Consider the following 24637-nt stretch of genomic DNA (forward strand, 5'->3'; position numbering starts at 1 on the left):
TCTTGGTTGTGAATTTGTAGCAAATTTACTATCTTCAATTCACATGGATGGAGTTTGGGTGCGCCAAATACGAACGATCCAAAGCATTCCCGCAGTCATGCTTGACAAGACAGGAAACAGACTTGACACTACATCTCTGCAGTGGCGGTTTTTGATATGGGCGATGTGGGCGGTCGCCCAGGGCGGCACTTCATAGGGGGCGGCATTTGCCGTGCCTGAGGCGTTACACATAATGTGCTACATACTATATTCAAAGAGGAAGCTTGAAGCTTTTAATTTGAAATTGCTTCAGCAGCTGACACTTAATGCTTTTATTTTGACACATCAGACTCTTAAGAATGTCTTCCTCCTATTTGCTCTTCACACTTATGGTGCAAAAAAAAAAAAAAGAATACCTCAGAGTGAAACAACGTAAAACAGGCACATGAAAATGAATTAGGCAGAACAAACATCCGTGCTCAACCCAATTTGGAAAAAAGCAGGCAATGGAGATTATTTCCCACAATTCTTTGCTCCGACACAGCAGACCCGATGCGCACGTGACCACCGCCCTCTGCTACAAGACGCTTGCGGCCACACCTCTTTGCGGTAGTCTTTGGAACATAAATCAAAAAACTCGAGAGGGGAGTGCAACTTGGTGGCTGGCTGAATCACACTAACAGGTGATTGGGAGTCTTTTTCTATCTGACAATCAACTCTGGGCCGCAGCTGCGCCTCCCGTCATAGAGACGGAGCCGCGTGTGTCAGAGGGAAGGGGAAGGGGAGGGGAAGGGGAAGGGGAGGGGGGGGGATGAGCGCAGACCATTATTTAGGATTGAGTTTTTTTGGAGGATTTCTACTGTTGGTGTTGCACAAATTTAGGGAAATGCCAAATATTTTTGGAGTAATCCCACTGATGAGTTCTAAGATTTAGTCTTTAATGTTTTATAAGACCTAAACATATTAATCACAATAAGTTTTATTTTTTAGATCTAATCCCTCTGATGTGTTTCACAAAGACACACACAGGACGTCACACATTAAGAAATTATTACTAAAAATGAAGCAGGAGTCCAGCTCTAAAAAAATGCTCTGAAAAATTATGAAAGAGCAAAAAAAATGGAATTATTTGATATAATTTCTTATTAATATTTCCAGGCTTTCTTTGTTTTGTCCTGCAGCATGTTCATATTTGTATAATTTTGACAGAATATATTTCTATGGAGAACAAAATATTTCAAGTTATTTAAGGTTTAACTTGAGTTATTCTGGATTAATGTTCCTGTTTTTATTCATATTTATGTTCAAAAAGTTCAGTGTAAAAGGTTTAAAAGTTTAGCTTTAGTGTGTTCAGTAAATGTTTATCTTCTTCGGCCCAAAACCTTAAGCGTGTTTTTAACTTAGGCCCCCTGTGTGACTGAGTTTGACCCCCCTGTAATACGAGTCTAGAAAATTCATGCATATTTTGAGTAAAATGGCTAAATAGAAGATAGGGAACACAACAGGATGTTGTCAAATTTTGTATGTGTGCGGGGGGGGGTGCGCTGGTGGGGTTACTCGCCCAGGGAGTAAGTTAGTGTAGAACCGCCACTGCATCTCTGAGAACTTTTCTCTATGAAACAATGGCTATAATCAACAGTAGACCATTAACTGTGGAGCACCGGACCAGATACTCTTACACCGAACCATATACTGACTATGAAATCTTCAGTTATACTGCCTCCTCCTGGACAATTTTGCAGAAAAGATTTATTTCTGCATAAAAGGTGGAGAAGAGTGAAATTTCTGGCCAATGAATTTTGGCAGAGATGGAAGCGAGAGTATTTGCTAAACCTTCAGCAACGTCAGAAATGGCAAAACTCATCACGAAACTTGAAAGTGAATGATATTGTGATTCTACAAGATGAAAGCACACCAAGAAATGAGTGGAAGCTTGCCAGAGTCTAAAAAACCTATCCTAGTGAAGATGGCATCGTACGAAAGTTAACTCTACTTGTCAGTGAGACTACACAGAATAAAGGAAATTCACACACTAGACTACTGCACTTAGACCTGTTCATAAGGTTGTGACACTTGTAGAAGCACAGTGAATAACCCAAAGCAGTATGTTCACATTAGTGGTTTGACATGAAAATCCCATTTAATCTTCATAGGAGGGATTTTGGTGGGAGTGTAAATGCAGCTTAAAATTATACATTTTATTGAAGTTCATGTTTGTGAAATTTTTAATAATTGGTGATTTAATTTTTATTTCTTTGGAGTGTACAGTGAATTTTGTTTGAATTATGTTCAGAAGAATAGGATTATTCTCGCGAGAATTTTAGCCTTTTTTTATTGGCCGCAAGTGAGCACGTCTTTTGCTCACGAAATGAATTTTATCCACATACTGGATGAGAGTGACGTTGGCTGGCAGTGGACAGTCAGAAAGCACCTCCTTTAATACCTGATAGAAAATTCCTGGAGAGAGTCTGAAACCCTGTTGGAAACGCATGAAACTCATCTATTGGGTCTCACACGTAAATGAAAAGATGTCTACACTTAGGGTGTAGAGGCAGACCGAAAAACATTAGCGAGGTCGAGGCATGTAACCCAGCAGTGCGAGTGGTCCAGTTTGGCCAGGGCTATGTATGGATTAGGATCAGAAACGGTTGAAGTGCTCAAATGTTATTTACAGCGTGCAAATCGGTGGACAATTCACCGACCTGATATCTGTGGTGCCCTAAGCCCACAGATGAGTTGGCTGTCAGTCAATTAAGGCCTTCGCCAAGGGATGCCAAGGGACGAGATGGCCACATCTGGCTAGACAAACCTTTAATTGTTAAAAAAACAAAGATGTTTCATTAGACCTGTCCTTCTCAGACGCGATGCAATGCCAGTTTGTAACGTATGGTGTCAATTCAGCGCCTAATGTGTTGTGCATCAAAACCGTAAAACCGTGCATCAAAACCCCTAATCTGTAACAGCCTGAAACCTGTGAATTGCCATCCCGGCATCACTGCCATCCCAGTTACAAGGAAAGGTGGAGAGAATAAATCGAACATTCAAACTAAATTGGGCAAATTAAATTAAATAAATTATTGTTATTTAACTAATAATACTTATTTTTCAGTTTACGTATTTTATATTTTTAATTTAATAACATTGTTATATCTTGTTTTATTTTTATCTTTTTCTATTTTTGTAATTTTATTGTAATTTTTATTCTGATGTTTCATAAACCAGTGTTTCCTCTTGGGGATCCATTGTTCTGGGGCACCACCATCTTAAGCTGTAGGGCAGGGGTCAGGGACATTTTGGTCGAGAGAGCCATAAACGCCACATATTTTGAAATATAATTTCGAAAGAGCCATACAATAATGTAGCGTCCCTTTCCCACACTGAGGCATGGAGACTTAACCTCTTTTAAGGTTCTTTATTCTGGCTACTGCAGACCGCAACAAATGCCGTACAATTAATTCAGCAACTCCTGAATCTCTCCCTCTGAGACGAGAGCGCTTCTCCCAACTTTATATTCCCCTGCTCCCGCTCCAGCCCTCCCATTTCCCTTATTCGGCCCATAGCTGAACCCCATTGGTACAAAATCCCTAACAACAGGCTGAGCGACAGAACTGAGGGCCAATCAGATCTCTGCTTGATCGATGCGTTCAAAGAACTCCAGAACTTTTAACGCAGCCCAACAGCCAAGTTAAACTCAGTCCGCGACAATATGTTTAAAACTAAAAATACAAGTGAATGTGTGCATTTGATGTAATTTCAACATTTTTAAAGTACAATAGGTCTGTGGATTGTTTTTAATAACATTGTGATGCTGTTGCTAATAATTGATGAGTATTTCTCCTGGTAGTTTTGCTGATGGTCTAGTCTGGTTGATACGTGGTGAGTTTCTGCTTCATGCAGGCGTTGAGACTTTAAATGTGATCTTAGGTCTGAATGTTCTTTAGATGTGAGACAGACATGAAACCAAAGACACACTCACACGCTGCAGTGAGTGACGGGCAGCGGGTTTACGTTTTTACCATCCCTGCGCGATTCACCTGCTGCCGCCCCCCCCCCCCTCGGCTTTCTTCCTCACACATCCTGTCCCCGAAACTGCGCGCTCTTCCTCAGAGACGGGAGCGCGTAGTTTTAGGCACGGCAATTCACAGGTTTCCGGGTGGTACAAACTTTGTGAAATAATAGATAATAGTAAACTGCAAGCACTCCAAGCACCGCTACTACTGCGCGCCTCTGGCATCGCATCACGCCCGAGAACGACTGGTCTAATGAAAAAAAAAAGTATGATTAAAGATTTGTCTGCGAGCCACATGTGACCATCAAAAGAGCCATATATGGCTCGCGAGCCATAGGTTCCTGACCCCTGCTGTAGGGGGTGCTGTTGCTGCGGTGCCTGTTCTCAGGACCGGCTGGGGTCCTGCTCTGTGGTCTAACATCCATGTAGTGGGCCCTAAGCTGCTCTGTGTGGGGCAGGCGCTGTGGTAATAGATGGATCCCCATGATATCGTTTCCTCACAGCAGAAACAAGCCATAACTTCTTTTAGCGGCAGTTCTTTGTTTCTGTTCAGGGTTCTACTGGGGGATTTGGGTGGGTGGGGGGAGGAATCTGGTGAGGGAGGGGTCCCATCTTTTGAGTTTGAGTTTAGATCTGTACACGGACCGAATGAAATGGGGTTGGCGCTCTAACATTTGCTCTGATGTCAATCAGATGCTCAGTAACTCAGAGTTAGTTTGACCCATGAGTAGCAGACAGAACTTTTTACAGGGCCACAGTCACGGTTTCCATGCTCAGGAACCTCAAATAACACAATGTCTCACCCTAATTATTAAAATTCTCTCCATAGGTTCGTCTTATTTTTCTCCAAACAGGCGAGCAAAGGGTAGCACATCTTCACAATAAGTCTTGCCCGTCAGAGACATCTGCAGCTTTTCAGCTTCCTTTACCCCCAGGTTGTCCTGATAGTCATCATCCTCTTAGTCCTCTTGATCTGCAGCATCTCCATCCTCTCTAGGCTTCTCCAAATCCTCGACACCTCCTGTCTGTTCTGGTTTCTCTTCCTTTTTGTTGCAGATTCTGGGGCACCGGTTTTCTGGAAGGATCTTCTTTTTCCTTTCCCTTCTTTGCTTTCTTTTCCTAATTCTTATTTTGGAGGTCAACAGAGGTTTGATAATATTTTCTATGATTTTTTCATTGTGCATTTAACCCTTGTGCTATCCTAGGTACTTTGACATTGGGAGTTGGGTCATCTAGACCCACTAGACAATAATAATAATAATAATAATAATAATAATAATAATAATAATAATAATGAATTTTATTTATAAGGCGCCTTTCTAGACACCCAAGGTCGCCTTACAGATAGAGAACAATAAAATACAGTTAAAAGAAAGACATATTAGTTAAAAACAAACAAGACATTGTAATCATAAAATGAATTAGGGTGGGTATGCTTGTCTGAAGAGGTGGGCTTTCAGATTTTTAGCAAACTGTGGGAGTGAGTTCATGCTCCGTAAATCCGAGAGAAGTGAGTTCCAGAGCTGGGGGGCAGAGCGGCGTAATGCTCTGCCCCCCATAGTGACGAGCCGAGCGGTGGGTGTAGCAAGCTGGAGTGAAGAGGCAGACCTAAGGGAGCGGGTGGGAATGGCAACATGGATAAGGTCAGACAGATATGGGGGGGCGAGGTTATGGAGGGCTTTGTAGGTCAAGATAAGGATTTTATAATGAATCCGGAATGGCACTGGTAGCCAGTGAAGCTTTTGTAGAACAGGTGTGATATGCATAGTTGAGGGGGTTTGTGTTATGATCCGGGCAGCAGAATTTTGGAGCAGTTGTAGTTTGTGAATGGTTTTGTACGGGAGTCCGGATAAGAGGGAGTTGCAGTAGTCCAGACGAGAGGTGATGAGACTGTGGACTAGAATGGCCGTGGAGTGAGGACTGAGAGAGGGGTGGAGACGGCGGATGTTTCGGAGGTGGAAATAGGCCGTCCGGGTGATGCTATTTATGTGGGCAGTAAAGGAAAGAGTGCTGTCAAGGATGACACCCAGACTCATAACTCGTGGGGAGGGAAGGATGGAGCAGTTATCGAAGGAAATGGAGAAGTTAGGGAGTTTATTTAGGGTGGTCTTTGTTCCTACGATGAGGAGTTCAGTTTTGTTACTATTTAATTTAAGGAAGTTTGCTGTGAACCAGGATTTTATTTCAAGAAGGCATTTGGAGAGGGAGGCAGGTGAAAGAGTGGAATCAGGCTTGGAGGAGAGGTAGAGCTGGGTATCATCTGCATAACAGTGAAAGTGGATGTTGTGTTTACGGAAGATAAAACCAAGGGGAAGAAGGTAAATGATGAATAGCAGGGGCCCTAGGACAGAGCCTTGGGGCACACCTGTGGTAACTGGAACTGTGGGAGAGGTGAATGACTTTAATTGTATGAATTGCGTGCGGCCTGAAAGGTAGGACTGGAACCAGCTGAGGGGTAAGTCAGTGATGCCAATGGTTGAAAGCCTTTCCAGAAGGATGGGGTGTGAGATTGTGTCAAATGCAGCAGTCAGATCGAGTAGAAGGAGGATGGAGGCTAAACCAGAGTCAGCGGCGAGTAGAAGGTCATTAGTGATTTTCAGGAGGGCTGTTTCTGTACTGTGAAATTGACGGAAGCCAGACTGGAGTTGTTCATATAAATTATTGGAAGAGAGGTGGGTTTGAAGTTGAGAGGTGACAGTTTTTTCAAGGATTTTTGCAATGACTGGAACATTAGAGATTGGGCGGTAGTTATTGAGATTGGTGGGATCAGAACCTGTTTTTTTCAGTATGGGTGTGACAGCTGCGGTTTTGAGGACAGGAGGAACAGTTCCAGTCTTAAGGGAGGCGTGAATGATGCTAGTAATGAGGGGGGATAAAGAGGGGAGAGTAGCCTTGACCAGAGCAGTGGGAATTGGGTCAAGTTGGCAGGAGGTGGTTTTGGATTTGTTAATGAGTTCGGTGAGTTGCTCAACTGATGGTAGATTAAATGATGAGAATAGCTCATGTGGGGAGAGAAGAGCTGGTGCCGTTACATTTTGACTGGAGTTGGATTGAAGTTGCTGGTGAATGTCATGGATTTTTGAAGAGAAATAAGACGCTAGGGTGTTACAGAAGTCAGAGGAGTACAAATGAGGAGGAAGTGAATTCTGGCAGGTTGTTGTACATGAGAGGATAGAAAATGGGACCTTTGAGTTGCCATTAGCGGAATTTATCAAACCAGAGAAATATTCTGTTTTGGTCTTGGAGATGGAGTCTTTGTATTGGATGATATGGTTACAAAACATGTCTTTATGAATAGTGAGCCCAGTTTTCTTGTAGAGTTGTTCTAGTTGGCGACCTTTAGCTTTGAGTTGTCTGAGGATTGGAGTAAACCAGGGTGCAGAGACGTTGAAGGTGATAGACCTTGTTTTGAGTGGGGCGAGAATGTCTAGAAAATGATGTAGGTTGTAATTGTAGTGTTAGATCAGTTCCTCGGGAGGGGAGGCACTGTCAGGACTGGGAATGCTATGGATGAGTGAGGATAAATTGTCCAAGTTAATGTCCGTAATTTTACGAAAGCTAATGGTGCGTGGAAGATTGGATTTAGAAACAGAGAGGTTGACATGAAAAGATAACAGCATATGATCAGAATACGGGAGGGGGTCTGGTTTACAGTCCACAGGTGTAACACCCGAGCAGCAAACAAGGTCCAATACATGACCCTTAATATGGGAGGGAAAGTTGAAATATTGATTGATACCAAAGCTGTCCAGACAGGAAACAAAGTCTTTGGTGAGGGAGTTGGTGTCACTGTCCATGTGAATATTAAAATCCCCTAAAATTATAATTCTCGGTGAAAGAGTGGAAAGGAAAGTTAAAAGAGCAGAAAAGTCAATAATAAAATTTTTGACTGATCTGGGGGGTCTGTAAAATGCAGCAACAATAGTTGGAACAGGGCCAGAGAGTTGACCCACACTTGCCTCAAAAGTCTCATAAGCAGGGACAGACACAGGCGTTATCCTCCAACTCTCGCGAAAGATCATCGCGAGCCCCCCTCCGCGGCCGGAGCCACGTGGTTGCGCGATGTAAACAAACCCCGAAGGGGTGGCATCATTCAGTGAGGTGAAGTCATTTGGCAGCTGCCATGTTTCTGTTAGGCACATAAAATCCAACTTGTGGTCGAGTAGGAGATCTTGGATGAGATGACCCTTGCTCGTGAGAGAGCGTATGTTCAGAAGACCAAAGTTGGCGGAGAGTTTGGCGGCCGGATCGTTAGGTGACTGAGGTAGACGGGCAAGGAAGTTTTGATTAGCGCGGCGACCAGAGATTCTCGGCGGACGGCGACTGGCGGACCAAAATTACCTGATGGTGTTGGAGTTGGAGTTCTCATCACGGATGATCTGACGCGAGCCGCGGTGAATGTATCTCCGACGAGGCTGGAATATGATGTCCGGGTGCTGGAGCAGCGCTGGTGGAGGTGAATCGAGTGGAGAAGAGCGAAGCTTGGCAAAGTCAGCGACAGAGTATTGGAGCAGGGCTGTCAGAGGATGCTTGAGAAATGACAGGATGATCCAGGCGACTAAAATCCAAACACAGTTGATCCACATTGTGGCAGCCTTGGGAGTGAGCAGCAGGTAAGCTAGCTCTCACACACTGCGTGTATCGTGATCAGAGTTCCAACGTTAACGTACACTGATCCAGGTGACAAACTGCAGACAGCTGCGAGAAGGTGATGAGTGAGGAAAAGTCACATTAGTAACAAAAGACATAGTCCACAGGGACAAGTAGAGCCTTAAGGTGGCATAGAGTCCAGGGAGCAGCTGCAGCCAAAACGCGCAAGCGTTCACTCAACCGGAAGTCCGTGCTCTGAACCTTTTTTCTTCAATGATTTGTGATCTTTACTGGTGTCCATGGGTTACATGGAATCTTTCCACCTTTATCCACCTTTGTCATGGTAGGGAGAACACGTCAATGTAAGAGTGGGGTCATCTAAGATAGCACAAGGGTTAATGGATTCTGTGTTTGCATGTATATTGTATTGCAGAAATATGCTTGATTTCTGCCTTCAGTAACAGATAATAGGTACCAAGGTCACCAGTAGGCCTGTTTTTGACTTGTAGTCTCTGTTTTCTTTCTGTACTGGAGTGTTGATGGAGCCACAACACCTGCAATGCAGACTAGACAAAAATGATGTATCTAGTATGTTTACATCTTCCTTTACAGAATAATAAAAAAGCCATTTTGCCTTGAGGACCGAGAGACAGGACAGCCACAGAGCCTAACAGGTCGTGTTTTTCCACCTCTCCCCTTTTGGAAAAGGTTTGAAAATTCATGCAGACTCTTATGTGTCTTTTCATTTCTGTACATTTCATTTTTTGAACCATCCGAATCTGTGAAGGCCGGCTAAAACTGCAACAAAAGACGACATGGCTTGCTGTGATTGTGAGACTAGCAGATGATCGATCGGAGCTGCAGTGAAGAGGACGGCGGTGTTTGTGGGAGTTGGAGCTGAAGATCGGAGCAGGAACCATGTCTTCCCTTCAGTCTCTGAGAGAGTTGATCAGCGAGCGACTAACTGCTGCTGCTGAAGAAATCTGCAGACTCTGTGAAGGAACCATCGTCCAGTACGAGCAGGAGCTCTGTCGTCAGCGCAGACTGCTGGATGTCATCTGGAAACCACAGCTGCAGCTACACCACATAGGTATGTGACCTTCAACAAAGAAAAAGAGAATCCTTTGATAAATAATAGTAAATAATACTCAGTCAGGATGTGCTACAGTTACTTGTCTTTTAATAACAGATCTCTTAGCAGTCCCTTTACATCAGAAGGCTATATGCTTCTAACATTTGCCAGAATGCATTGCCCATAACCCAAGATGCATCTCTAATAATCACCGTGTCTCCACAAGTGAGGTGCATTCAAATGCAATAGAAGCAATTACATCTTCTATCCTGGAAGCCGCTGGTCTCAGGCTGATTCTGAACTGACAGTGATGGAAGAGCTTTCATCCTCTGATGATGATGAAGCAGCTGCTGTGCAGGTGGTCTTCACACAGTGAACACCACATTTACTAAAGTAGTACTCAAGTTAAAGTAGAGAGTAGGCATCCAAATGATTACTTGAGTATTAAGTACTTGGATTCAAAATCTACTCAAGTAGTGAGTAATTAATGAGTAACATCCCATTTATGTCATAATAACAGAATGAGGGTCATTAAAAAATAATGGAATAATATAACTTTTAATGAGGCAGGAAATAAGTACATTCATGTTTCAAAATAAAACATTAGGCAACATTTGCTGCAACAAATAAATGACAATAAATAGTTTGTAACCATTCCCTCCTTTTCTTTGTAAAACATTGTTTTTCTACCAAGACATTCTTGATCATCTTTTCCTTTGATTTTAGTCATTTTAGGCAACCTGTAAACAGAACTGTTATCCTTAAACTTAAACATTTTCCTTTACATCATGTAATAGATTACATATGTATAATACTTTATTTAAATCAGTAGAAGAGCTGACAGCAGAACAAACTGAATATGAGTTTCTTCAGCAGAAAAATGACTGTTGATCTTTAACAGTAGCTCGTTCTCAAGGTTTTTTGATTGTGATTTGATTTTGATTTGAAATGGTTTATTTCATGCAATCACAGAATAATTCACAAAACAATACAACCAGCATTCATACATTAATTCAAAGATGTATCAAACTTAGGATAATTAGATATTACATCAAAGATTGCTTGAAAGAGAGCGGAAGGAAGTGATAATCCGGTTCATTACTTTTCATCTGATATCAATGGCTTATAAACACAGTTTCAGGTCATTACGTATGCTTAAGTTTCAAGAAATTACATTACAATGATGAATTACTTCATACTTATGTAAAGTAGTTATAACTATTTTGGATAGTAACATACCACGATTCAGATCAGTTATCTAAAATATTTTCAGATTAATTTCATTTTTAAAATCATGTTAATGATTAAAAAAATAACACAATCAGAAAATAAACATAACAAATCATGGCTTTTTGGATTAAATTAACCAATATAATTAGGATTCAATCATTATAACCCTTTTCCATAATAGATTAAGTGTCATGTTTTGAGTTTGTTGTCTTGTTTTTCGTCCTTGTTCTTGTTCTGTCTTGTTTGTTTCTGTTTCCTGTTTTATTTTGAAAGTTCTCCTGTCTTGTCTGGTTTCTTGAGTTTTACTTCCTTTGGTCCCCATCTGCCCTGATCGTGTTCACCTGTGTCTTGTCTGCCCTGTCTGTATTTAAGTCGTGTCTCTGCCTTCCTCCTGTGCTGGTCCATTAGCTCTGTTATGGTGTTCATGTCATCCTGTCCTGTCTAGTCCATGTTCCTGTCTCTTGCCTCGTCCATGTTTCATGCCACGCCAAGTAAGTTTTTGTTTTTGTTCTGTGAACCTGCTCTGCAGCGCTTTTTGTTTGTTTTTCCGTATTAAAACCACTAGTCCACCTCTGCTTCTGGGTCCTACCGGCTCTCGAGCCACCCCCACATCGTGACATTAAGCGTATTTTTTTATATAATTTGTTTTTTAGTAAGGTAATGCTGGGAAATAAAAAAGGGTCCATAATCTGTCGATTGTCCAAGGTTGGTATTCCTTCTTCTGCTGATTAACAGCCTCTCTTATGGGTTTAAACAGAGTTTATAGTTCTCTTCTATGTTATGTCTGCAGACATTAGACGGAGGTCCATATCCTTCTTCAGCTGATATCAGCGGCGCTGAGAGTTGAGGTCAAGTTGTCTGCAGGTCAGAACTTTGGTGACAATCAGGTTACTTCAGACTTTTGGAGAAAGTGATGAATCCAGGCGTCATATTTCATGAATTTATTTGGCTCTTTGATTTATTACTGCATGTTGGTTCAGACGACTGTGATCAAACACTTCTAAAAGTCCTTCATGTTGTTAACAACCTGAACCTTGGACCGGTCCGGTGGACAGAGTGGTTTGACGTAAATTCTGCAGCATTTAACCCCAGTGTTCTCAATCTGCTTTCGCTTCCTTAGAAGCCTGGCATGTTTGGCGATTTCAGCTTTCCTTCTGGTCAGATGGTCGTTCAGATAAACAGCAGATCCCTTCAGATTATTCCTTTGATTGATCAGAGCTAGCTTGTGTTTTTGATTCACAAACATGATGAGGATCGCTGGTTTATCTGTCTCCTTTCTCCTGGGGAGCGGGTGGCAGGTCTCGATGGTGTTGAGATCCAGGGAAATCCCTTTAGACGTGAAAAATGATTCCACTTGCTGTTCCACAGACTCTCCAATGTTCCCCGTTTCAGAAGAACTACTACCAATGCTAGCACTTTTAGCATTAGCCATGCTAACTCCAGCTGCATTTAGCTTGACCCGAGGTTTGATCAGTAATCCAGGGAGAATGACGTCATTCATCCTTGCCTGTTGTTCCATGTTGCCCACTCTTTTCATCGTTGCTCATTTTGAGCACAGAGTCTGTGAAACTCTATAAATAGCTCCGTGAGAGGAGCTAGCTTAGCATGTATTTTGTCGAGTGCAGCTTTAAATTCATCCCCATTACTTGTTGCTTGGTTTTTCTTCAGAGGCATGGTCGGCTGTCTTTCTTAGAGATAATCCGAATTTAGTCAATTGACGATCGTTGAAAAAACCACGGTGGGCTGAAGAGTCCATGATTACAATTATATCTCCAACTAACAACCTCCTCTACCTTTGATTCCATTTTTGTCTCTCTTGGAATAAAGGCAAATATTCCTGTATCCACCTTTTCCAGAAAAGATCAGTGATATATTGTACTTGCCTCCACCGTTTTCTGACATACTGGTTCCAGGGGGTAGAGCAGGTTTCCTCATGAGAAGAAGAAGATGGTTTGGTTTAAGAGGTTCCAAGTCATTTGGATCATCAGACATCTTTGTGAATGGACAATCATTCAGAATTGCCTCTATTTCACAGAGTACTGTGCACAGTCCATCATCATCCAGATGGTGCTGACGCAGAACTGAATAAAGAACCTAACAAATCAGGCAGGTAAAACGCTTCCATACGCCGCCAAAGTGTTAAGCAGCTGCTGGGTTAAAACTCCACTGTATTCCGGTTTGTGTCATAACTCTTGCAAATTGCATTGGTTAAATGCAGACAATGCTCTTTTTAGTTCTTTATTGGCACCAAAGAAATTTGTGCCATTATCCGATCTTAATTGCTTTACTTGTCCTCTTCTGCTGATGAAGCGACATAAAGCATTAATGCATGCATCTGTATCCAGAGACGTTGCAACCTCCAAATGAACAGCTCGGCTAGCCATGCAAGTGAAGATGACCCCATAGCGTTTACAGGCTCCTCTTCCTCTCTTCACTTCCACAGGACTAAAGTAATCAACACCTGTGTTGGCGAATCGAGACAAATCAGGAAGAATTCGTTCTTTTGGAAGATCAGCCATTTTTTGGGTTACTGGTCTCCCATGAAACCGTCGACAAAATACACACTCTGAAATTACTTGCCTCACCGCAAAGTTGGCATTTGTTATTAAAAATATTTGTCTTTGGAGATTGCATAAGCCTGACCGCCATGACCAAGGCGTTGATGTGTGTGTTTCAGAATAAGCAGAGAGATATGCTGGTCCTTAGAAAGGATAAGAGGATTCTTGCTTCCTTCAGGCATTGCTCCTTTGCACAGTCTTCCACCTACTCTCAGAAGTCCATCATCTGTTATGGGATCCAATTTGTAGATTGAACTTTGTTTACTCACACTTGAGTTTGACATCAATGCATGAATTTCTTTCAAGAATCGCTGCTACTGACAATAGCGTATGATGGTTAAGTCAGCTTTCTTCACATCACTCAATGTTAAGAAGTCAACCTTGCAAGTTGTTGTGTTTGTTGCAGGTGTGACATTTTTCTGCTTTGTCCTTGTAGTTTCATCCTGTACAGTTTTCAACTGCTTTCTCTGTCGACCCTTTTCCAACAGCATGGATTTCAGTCTTAGGATCCAGGCAAGTAAGTAAGTAAATCTTTATTTATATAGCACTTTTCACAGAAAGTGACTCACAAAGTGCTTCACAATGTTAAAACAATATAAAATCAGTAGTGATACCTAATAAAACACACACAACAGGCAACCACAGTTGTTAACTTGAAAAATATGCAATCAACTTCTCTGTAGGGTGTCAGAACCTGGTCTTGAGGACCAACAAAAGATGACAGACCCAAGGAGTACGAGATCTTCAGTTTATTTAAAAGGGACCAGAGCAGGCAAGATGCTAGGCAGAATCTTGACAGCAGGGGGCGTGGAGACAGACTTGTGGGAGGCCAGGAGTGAGAGGAGAAAACAGACGGAGCAGAGTCCAGAGTTCATGGAAAGGGGCGGGAATGAGGAAGTCCGTAACAGAGTGCAGCGGAGGAGATGTCTTACGGCTGAATCTTGAGGCAGAGCTTGGCGATGAGGAATAAGTGATCACAGCAAGAGTTTAGTCAGTAGAAGCAATTACGGAGAAAGCTTGGTTCGTCATAAATGGCAGATATAACAATAAGGCAGCCAGGTGACTCAGACTTGAGAGCCTGGAGCAGAGATCCAGATTTGCTGACGAGCTGCAGACTGGAACACAGAGCGTGAGAGCACGCTGGTGGTCTAGTATTGTAGTAGGTTTAGGGGATGTCATCTGGACTTGGTTTTAAAGTTAGAAGACGTTTCGCCTCTTATCCAAGAGGGTTTGTCAATTCCGAATTAGCTGGTCTAATAGCTGAAAATCCTTAAAAGGATTTTCAAACAACATAACATCCCAGTTCATCTCAAACTAGTTAATACCCTCAGACAAAAACTGGTTCATCCAAAGAACAAAATTCCAAGCTACAAACAGTGTAATGTTGTGTACTCTATCCACTGCAAAGAGCACTGCATTGAACAATATATAGGAGAAACCAAACAACCTCTACACAAGCGGCTTTACTAATATCCCAGAACCAACCCAAGTGGACCTGAGTCTGCAGTGCATCTCCACGTGGAGGCCACAAACCACTCGTACGAGGACAGTGAAGTCCGAATTCTAGCCAGAGAGAAAGGATGGTTTGAACGAGGAGTGAAAGAAGCCATCTTTGTCAAAAAGGATAAACCTTCTCTTAATAAGAATGGCGGTCTCAGGTTAATTCTTCCATCCATCTACGGCAGTGTTTTGAAACCTAAACAAACCAAACCACTTCCACCTGGGTCGTTAACAGCTGAAAGAGATGACCAATTTGGAGAGGGATTCACTGGCTCCCCAACCCCCAGCTGAGGATAAAGGACTCTTAACTACCCGAAACCATGTAGGCTAAGTTGACAATACCATCCAGTTTCAGGTCTGACTCCTCCCCCATGAGCCCATATATACCAGCTCTTAGACCAGCTAATTCAGAATTGACAAAGTCTCTTGGATAAGAGGCGAAACGTCTTCTAACTTTAAAACCAAGTCCAGATGACATCCCCTATACCTACTACAATGGAACCAACCTGGATGAATGAGAGTCTTCATAGACATGGTGGTTTAGTAGTAAACTTAGACATTCCGGTGAGGAACGGAGCGGTGTGACAGCAATATATATTGACGTAAACAGGTGAGGAGAGTTAACCCTGGCGAGCAGCCACTGCGGGGGCCTGGTGGCAGTTGCCTTGACATAGGGAAGCTTCACAGCCACTGACTGCATTCACAGTTTCTACTTTTCTGACCTCTTTGTCATCAGGGTCAACTGAAAACTTCATGACTGATGTTGGCTCTTCACATTCATGTGTCCAAAGAAATTCAGGTCCTTTAAAGCCATACACTGTTCTTTAGAAACCTTGAAGCTTTCATTCCTCTAGAGGCTTTGTCAGCAGGATTATTTTTGGAGCAAACATGTCTCCATTGTGAGGGTTCAGATGCCTGAGATTCTGTTGGCCATGATTTTACTTCACCCAAGTGAAGTAAAATCCTTAAAAGTCAATCAATTTAACCATTTTTAATAATTGATTAATCATTTGTTTTATTATTTTTTTGTATTTTAATTTATTTTATGATAAAGTAATGCTGTGAAGTAAAATAAGAAGGGTCCATATTTTGTCGAATGACCAAGGTTGGCATTTCTTCTTTTGCTGATTAACAGCCGTTCTTCTGGGTTTGAACAGAGTTTATAGTTCTCTTCGATGTTATGTCTGCAGAAATAAGACAGAGGTCCATATCCTTCTTCAGCTGATAACAGTAGCGATTAAGAGTTGAGGTCAAGTTTTCTGCAGATCAGAACTTTGGTGACAATCAGGTCACTTCAGACTTATAGTGAAAATGATGAATCCAGGCGTCATATTTCTTGAAAGTATTTGACTCTTTGATTTATTACTATCTGTTGTTTCAGATGTCCGTAATCAAGCACTTCTCAAAGTCCTTCATGGTGTTCACAACCAGAACCTTGGCCCGGTCCGGTGGACCGAGTGGTTTGACGTAAATCCTGCAGCCTTTAACCCAAGTGTTCTCAATCTGCTTACGCTTCCGTGCATGTTTGGCGATTTCAGCATTCCTTCTGGTCAGATGGTCGTTCAGACAAACAGCAGATCCTTTCAGATTAATTCTTTGATTGATCAGAGCTAGCTTGTATTTGTGATTCACAAACTTGATGAGGATCGCTGGTTTATCTGTCTCCTTTCTCCTGGGGAGCAGGTGGTAGGTCTCGATGGTGTTGAGATCCAGGGAAATCCTTTCGGACATGAGAAATGATCCCACTTTGCGTTCCAGGGTCTCTGCACCGCAGTCCGTTTCAGAGCCGCTAGCTTTGCTAGTGCTATTAGCATTAGCAATGCTAACTCCAGCTGGGTTTAGCTTTGCCCGAGGTATGATCGGTACTCCAGTGAGAATGACATTATTCATCCTTACTTGTTGTTCCATATCGTCCAGTCTTTTCTCCAGAATGTCGACCCGGTTTTCCCGTTGCTCGTTTTGAGCCCGAAATCTTTGGAAGTCTTCCATCAGTTCCAAGATTGGAGTTAGCTTAGCTGTCACTTGTTCCATAAATGGATACAACGCGGCTTGGATTTCATCAAGAGACTTTTTAAGGTCTTCGTAGTCCTGGTTTTTCTTGTGGGCCATGGTTAGCTCTCTTTTTTGGAGGAAATCTTCTTTTTAAGTCATTTGAAGATAGTTGTATAGCCATAGAGAGCCACACACGCGTGCTGCTGTAACCCGGAACCGTATGTCTCATCCAAAGGATGAACAGCTTACACACTAGGACTTAAATAGGACCCCGCACAGGTGAGTTGATTAACTGAACCGCCCTAGGGGAGTAACCGAAGTAACCAAAGTAAAGCCTGCCAGAGTTGCCTGTCCCAAAATGCTCCCAAGGTTGCTTATTTGGGCCAATGTCATCTTCCGCATAATCATTTTTAAACACATTTCCTCATTCATAGAAATCCATGTTTTACCCTCAGAAATACATTCATTATTGAACAACGTTGGTCGTCGCTGCTCCTTGCCCTTCTGCCGTGGGCCGGGGTGGGGGTCGGGGGGTCGGGTCCGGAGCCTGGGTGGGGTGGGCTGGGGCGCTGCGTGGTCCTCTGGGCTTGGGTGTGGGGGTGCGTGGTGGGGGTGTGGTCTGGCTTGGCTTGGGGGGGTGGTCCCTGTGCCTGTGCTGGGGGGGGTTGGCGGGGGGCGCTGCTCGGGGGGGGAGGCCCAGCGGCGCTGGATGGGCTTCCCATCTACACCTGGGGCTGGGATCGGCCCTTCCCTGGCTCTGGGGCGGGACGGGACAACCCTCTTGGGGCCCCCGGGCGCTCTGGGTGTCATCCGCTTCGGCTGCGGGGTCTGGGGGGGGTGGGGTGGGGGGTCTTGTCGGCCCTGTCCTGTGGGGGGGCATTCTGGGGGAGGGGGGCACTATTGGTACGGGGCAGGGGGGGTTGACGGGTCGGGGTCTCCGCTGAGACCATCGGTGGTTTCCCCGGCCGGTTGGCTGCCTCGGTCCCGGGGTGGGGGCATGGGCTTGCTCCGGGGGGGGGCGACGCTTTCTGGCTCCTCTCCCTCTGTGTGGGGTGGGTGGTGCTGGGCCTGGATTGTCGGTGCCTCCGGGGGTGGGGCCCCTGGGCTGGGTGGGCCTGGCCCCCTTGCTGGGGGGGCTGTTTGACCACCGGGTCAAACAGCTGTCCCCAACTTACCCCCTTCCTCATATAACCTCATAAGAGGGGGTGGGGGGCTTAGCCTGCGATGAGCCTTGGGGGGGGTTACTAGGCAGTGGCCCCCCTCCTATGGTTGCCGTATGGAGTGGGCCCCCCCTCTTTCGGTTTTATTTGCACCTTAGACATGTAGGGCCCTTGGTAGGGGGGGTGCTTGGACATCACTGCCAGCAAGCAGCAGATGTCCTCCTAGCACCCTACCCGCCAATTTTAACCGCACCTTAGACATTTAGGGCCCCTTGGTGGAGGGTGAGGGGACGTCACTGTGAGTAATCAGGAGATGTCCCCTTAGTGCCCTACCCGCCAATTTTAACTGCACCCCCCTTAGTACACAAACCCCTCCCCCCTCAATATATACATCCCAACATAAACACACACACATGCACACACACACCCTCTTAAACACACATACACGCACACACATTTTGCAAGGAAGGTGGGACCTAGGACCATCTGTCCCCTGCCTCTTCCCTGGTGGGGGGTACGGGCCCCTTTGCAACGGCGGCCATGTCCCCGGGATGCCGGCTTCCTGGGCCCGGCGGTGCTCTCTCCGCGCGGTGGGGGGTTAACATTACATCTGAGCAGGGGGTGTTCGTGTCCCTGGGGAGTGGGTTCTGGTCCTTGCTCCTGAGCGCTGGGCCGGGCCATATTTACAACATCCCTTGTGGGCCCTCTTTTTTTCCCCGGGGTTCCCCCCTCCTGGGCGGGGGCGGCGGGCCCCTGCCTTGCTCCTCCCTGGACCAACCGAGGGCCGGGCGGATGGCTGCCTGGAGTGCGGAGCGGGTCTCCCTTGGGGGGTCCTGGCTCGTACCTGGGGTTGGGGCGGGGGGATGCCCGGAACTCCTGGGTGGTGGTGGGGTGCTCGTCTGGGGCTGTGGGCGTCCTTCTCCGGTGGGGCCCTGCGTTGGGTTCTCCCGGCGCGGCGGGGGGGGCTGCTCTCCTGGTTGGGCTGGGGCGGCGCTCTCTTTCCCTCCGTGCCTCCCTGCTCTCTGGCTCTGGGGGCCTTGCGGCGGTCCTGCTGGCCCTGGCCTGGGTGGCGGGCTTGGTCGCCCGGGCGGCGGTTGTTCCCTGCCGGTTCCCGTGTGGCGTTGGGGGGATTCCGGCTGCCGCTGCTGCTGCGGTGGGGGTCTTGGGGTGGGGATGGCTGGGCACTCTCCCTCCTTCTTTTCACGTTCCACCATCCATTTTAGAAGAACATAAACACTCACCTGAGCACAGGTGTTAGCTCACCTTTGCACAGTTTGCATGACTGAATGACTGAAATATTTCACACTAGTTGGTTTTAAGGCATAAGTATGCGTGTGAACACTATCTGTTTTGTGTACATGTCGACAGGTGGACATTTTTGCAACTAGCAGGTGTGTTTATAACACTTGAGTGTGTGTGTGGACAGGCTCCGCCCTTTTTGTACTACATTTGAACCTTACCATAATGATTAACAACCAGTAAACTTGTTGCTTTATGCTGCTTCATGGTCTTATCCCCCTTCCCCTCAAATTATCACCCTCCTACCCCCCCTCTCTCTAACGTCCCTCTCTCTTCTTCCCCTCTTTCCTTTTCCGTCCGGTCCAACACCAAAGATTTTCAAACATGATTGAAATTAATAAAGTTTGGCCTCAATTACAAAAGGGGTTTATTCAGACATACTTTTGGTTTGTCTGAAGATTAATAACCCCTCTTGTTAAAGTAAAATATGTCCAACACAAGAGGCCCTCAGCTCTCATCTGTCTGCCCAGCCGTTGGACAGGACAAGTTAAAAAAAAATAATAATAATTATTGAACAACATTTTGGCTTTAAACCCTGTTTCATGTTTTTCACAATCATCAGATGGCAATAAACCCAACAAAGATTCATGCATACATGTGGCATCATTACAAACCTCAACAAGTTTATCAAGAGCTATTTGAACCTCCGTTTTATCATCTTTAACCATTAAACTTTGCAGCGATTTCCTAATGTTGCTTGCTTTATTTAATTTCAGTTTTCTGTTATTTTGTTGCTTGTCCAGTTTATCAGCGAGAGCTTTTATAGTCAGTCTAACTCGCTTTTCAGCTTGTATTTCACTGCCAGTCAGACTATTAGTTCTGCTCTTGGTGGACGCTGCAGCTCCGACTGTTACATGCCGCCGCCCTCTTTTACTCTTTTTAAAGCGCTTATTGAGCAGTCTCATTGATCAGTAATCCAATGCATTGGATTTTTTGTTCAGTTATGTGTGCACACTTTTTAAATGACCATTGAAGGTGTAGCGCTACTCATACCTCTTGGTTGTTAAAGTGTTGGGCGCCGAAGGCAGAGCTGAACTTCATGGACCACTTCAGTTGTCGGCTCTTCCTTGTCCAAATCCACAATTTATTCCAAATGTCCGCTCTAATATTCTAATCGGATTCAAAAGAATTGTATGCGGCAATGGGTCTTGCTGATATTCTTGCTGTCAGCACTGGTTCCAGCTGGTTCGTTCACTTAAAGTTATCCACCGATGCTCTGAACTGGCTTCCGAACCCCGAGATTTCCATCAATCCATTCAAAGGAAGGAGTGATTTTTTACTAGTAAGTGTAGGAGCTAAAGGCCTAGAAACTTTTTAGTACAGTACTCTGTTAGTGGTTGTGTCATTATGGCTTCGATTACAAAAGGGCTTTATTCAGACATACTTGTGGTTTGTCACAAGATTCATAACCCCTGTTGTTAAAGTAAAATATGTCCAACACAAGAGGCCTTCAGTTCTCATCTGTTTGCTTAGCTGTTGGACAGGACAAGTTAAGACTGGTTCCTCTGTTGAGAAAAAGTTCAATCGCCATGTATTTAATTATCATTTTATTGCCCAGCCCTATGTCCTGCTTTACCTGTTTCACAGCACAAAGCAATAATTAACATCACATTAACAAAATATGTGATGTGATCCCCAGCTTGTTCCTTAGGATACCCTATGGGGAGAGAGGATTAACAGGCCCAGGAAGCTAATGCCCTAGGGACCCAACCAAGCTCTCTTTTAAATTGTGCTGTCATTATGAAGTATAAAAGGGCTTCCTCTTGTGTTTCTGCAGTGCTCCCCCAGCATTGGATGACTGAAGAAGAGGATCTCCGCAACCAGCAGAGGAACTTCAAAGTGGAACAGGAGGAACCAGAACCTCCAAAGATTAAAGAGGAACAGGAGGAACCAGAACCTCCAATGATTAAAGAGGAGCCAGAGGAGCTCTGCATCAGTCAGGATGAAGATCAGCTTGATCTGAAGCAGGAGACTGATACCTTGATGGAGATACCTACTAATGAGGAAGATGAGAACAGTGAAGCAGATCCAAACAATCAGCAGAGCTTTAATGTAACTGATAGTCAGGATGAAGAAGAAAACCAACATGAAGTATCATCATCAACTACAGATGAAGAGACAGAATCAACATCAACTACAGATGAAGAGACAGACTCAAAATCAAATACAGATGAAGAGACAGACCCACAGTACATAGATCAGTGGAAGAGAGAAGTCAGAAGTCATGTCCAAAGTTTGGACAGCTCTCACATGTCAGCAAGTCAGTGTGACTCTGATGGTAGTAAAAAATCAAAGAAGGATGATTCGGTTAAGAAACACAAACAATCTTCAAAACAGAAAAAACGTTCCTCTTTGAAGTATGGTGAAAGCTCAAGAGTAGCTAACAAACTTTTTCATGTAAGATTTCATAAAGGAAAGAAGCGATTTTCATGTAAAGGATGTGATAAAGGTTTTAGTTTTTTATCTAATCTCAAAAAACATATTAGAACTCATACAAGGGAGAAGCCTTTTTCTTGTAAAGAATGTGACAAAAGTTTTAGTCAAGCATCTAATCTCCAAAGACACATGAGAACTCATACAGGAGAAAAGCCTTTTTCTTGTAAAGAATGTGACAACAGTTTCAATCGTATAACTCATCTCAAAAGACACATGAGAACTCATACAGGCAAAAAGCCTTTTTCTTGTAAAGAATGTGACAAAGGTTTTCGTGATGTATCTGATCTCAAAAGACACATGAGAACTCACACAGGAGAGAAGCCTTTTTATTGTAAAGAATGTGACAAAAGTTTTTGTGATGGATCCAATCTCAAAAGACACATGAGAACTCATACAGGAGAAAAGCCTTTTTCTTGTAAAGAATGTGACAAAAGTTTTAGTGCTGTATCCAATCTCAAAAGACATATGAGAACTCATACAGGAGAAAAACATTTTAAAACATTTTAACATAGGATTTATTAAAAACTTTAAACTCAGGAAAACTTAGAGCAGAGAACTTGTGCAGTGAAAAACACGTGGTTTACATAAGAGGAAAGAATTGAAAAAAGTACACATTTTCTTCCATAAAGACAGAAACTGGTATTTCAGTCAGAAAACTCATGCAGTAAAAATTCTTTATTTTCACATTCTTTTCGTTTGGCATAAGGCTCCGTACAATTCCATGAGATAAGATTTTCATAAAATCTTTGGATAATAACTACCCCTAACAGAGCTCACAGGTGGAAGCCGGGGAGGAGGGTGGGGTGACAAATGCAGCATTTGCGGTAAAGGAAGAGAGTAAACAACTACACACCTGGACTTAAATAGGACGCTGAACAGGTGAGTTGATTAACTGAACTGCCCTAGGGGATTAACCGAGTAAAACACTGCTAGAGTAATCTGCCAACACCCTTGTGCTATCCTAGGCACTTTAGCATTGGGAGTTGGATCACCTAGACCCACTAGAACTAGACAGTGCTCTGAACCTTTTTTCTTCAATGATTTGTGATTATCACTGGTGTCCATGGATTACATGAAATCTTTCCACCTTTATCCACCTTTGTCATGGTAGAAATAACATGTCAATGCAAGGGCGAGGTCATCTAAGATAGCACAAGGGTTAAAGGCAACCAAGGTCGCTTATTTTATTCAAAATTGTGATTTTTAGATTGAAATATTTTAAGCCCTGGTTTTATGTTGTCATATATGAATGGGATATACTGCTTATGTACCTTCTTTCAAAGCCCAAAGTACTTAACAGTCAGTCCCATTCACCCAAAAACACCTAATCGCAAACTGATGGCAGCTGTGCTGTCTCACACTGGCACCAACCTATAACCACCAGGATAAATGTGGGGTTCAGTTTTGTCCAATGACACTTTGACACATGGACGGGCAAAATGGTAATTGTACCTGTGATCTTCTGTTCAGAGGTTGACCACTCTAGCTCTGCAGCACAAATGATGACTTTAGTTTCTGTATTTCAGAAAATGTGAATATTTTAACCCTTTTGCTATCCTAGGCACTTTGGCATTGGGGGTTGGGTCATCTATACCCAACCTATATAGACCCACAAGACAGTGCTCTGAGCCTTTTTTCTTCAATGATTTGTGATCTTCACTGGTGTCCATGGATTACATGAAATCTTTCCACCTTTATCCACCTTTGTCATGGTAGGGAGAACACGTCAATGCAAGGGTGGGGTCATCTAAGATAGCACAAGGGTTAAAATACATTTGTAATATTTAAAACTCATGGGATCAAACCCTAATGTTCTCATTTACTCCAAAGCAGCCTGAGCTTTCATTACATGAACACAGAGCCACAGACTGTTGGCCTCCATAACACATTGATGCAGTCATTCAATTAAAAGGAGACATAAGTTAGTATTGAACACATAACAATAAATAGTTTTCTAAAGTCTGACATGAGCTGAAAACATCCTTTTTTCATGGGATTGAAATGATATTCTGATTTTTTACAACAGTCTTTTTATTTTATATTCTTTAAGCCACTGTTATCTCAACAAAAAAAGAACTAATATATTTAAATCTAGGTGTAAAGATACTAGACAATATGAGTTTTACTGCTATCATTGACAAAAATGTTACAATTTTTCACAAAATGAATTCTTTCAGATGTATCAGTTAATAGAAATGTGTTGCTTTGTAGTATTAGAGTTTAATCTTGAACGGATTCAATGTGGTTGTAGTTTATGCTGAGATGATGAGTATGTTGTTCATGTGTGTGTTACCATGACAACACTAGAAAAATTTGTAAACGTCTTTTATTCTAACACTTTTTATGTGATCAGTGATTATTAATTTTAACAAAAAGTAGTAACTGCAGTTTATATTTTGTTAGAGCAAGTTTAGTGAGGAAACGATTTTCCTAAAGATTTATGAAGGAAGAGGCGGATAAAAAATCACAGTGCTGGTGTTCTTGTGATTCATGTTTTCTAATAGATATTAGAACTGTTAATCTGTTCTTTTTGTTTCTCATTGTTCTGTTCCAATCTTTACTGTGAAGAATAAAGTGGACGTGAACATCAGTCAGAAGTGTGGAGTCTTTCCTACAGTGTGGGTTTCTGCTGATGTTGCTTCTCTGCAGGTTCCAAAACTGGACTCTGTTCCAAAAAATCAGGGTATGTGACGTACCCGGGTAAATTCAAGAGTAAATTGGTTAATGTTTTTTGCTTTTGGTGCCACATCTGCATGGAACTTTAAATATGAAGGACTGAGTTCACTATTAAACATATATTTTCTCAAAAATC

General features: G+C 43.4%; 3 protein-coding genes across 3 annotated transcripts in view; 2 read left to right on the plus strand and 1 right to left on the minus strand.

The window, feature by feature from the left end:
* LOC144987275 (uncharacterized) overlaps window positions 1-24637 on the minus strand; it is a 371740-nt gene that overhangs the window by 59177 nt on the left and 287926 nt on the right. The gene's annotated exons all lie outside the window — the stretch shown is intronic.
* The window catches only part of LOC144987279 (uncharacterized), a 141155-nt gene that overhangs the window by 31616 nt on the left and 84902 nt on the right, over window positions 1-24637 (plus strand). The window lies entirely within an intron of this gene.
* LOC144987842 (uncharacterized) overlaps window positions 1-24637 on the plus strand; it is a 78417-nt gene that overhangs the window by 2112 nt on the left and 51668 nt on the right. Inside the window, exon 2 of the mRNA XM_078937396.1 lies at window positions 9191-9668. Within this exon, the coding sequence (XP_078793522.1) occupies window positions 9497-9668 (172 nt within the window). The 5' untranslated portion in view covers window positions 9191-9496. The remainder of the gene's footprint in view (window positions 1-9190; window positions 9669-24637) is intronic.

This window comes from Oryzias latipes, chromosome 2 (genome assembly GCF_053564925.1).
Source record: "Oryzias latipes strain Hd-rR chromosome 2, Olatipes_Hd-rR_3.1".
NCBI classification, from domain to species: Eukaryota; Metazoa; Chordata; class Actinopteri; order Beloniformes; family Adrianichthyidae; genus Oryzias; species Oryzias latipes.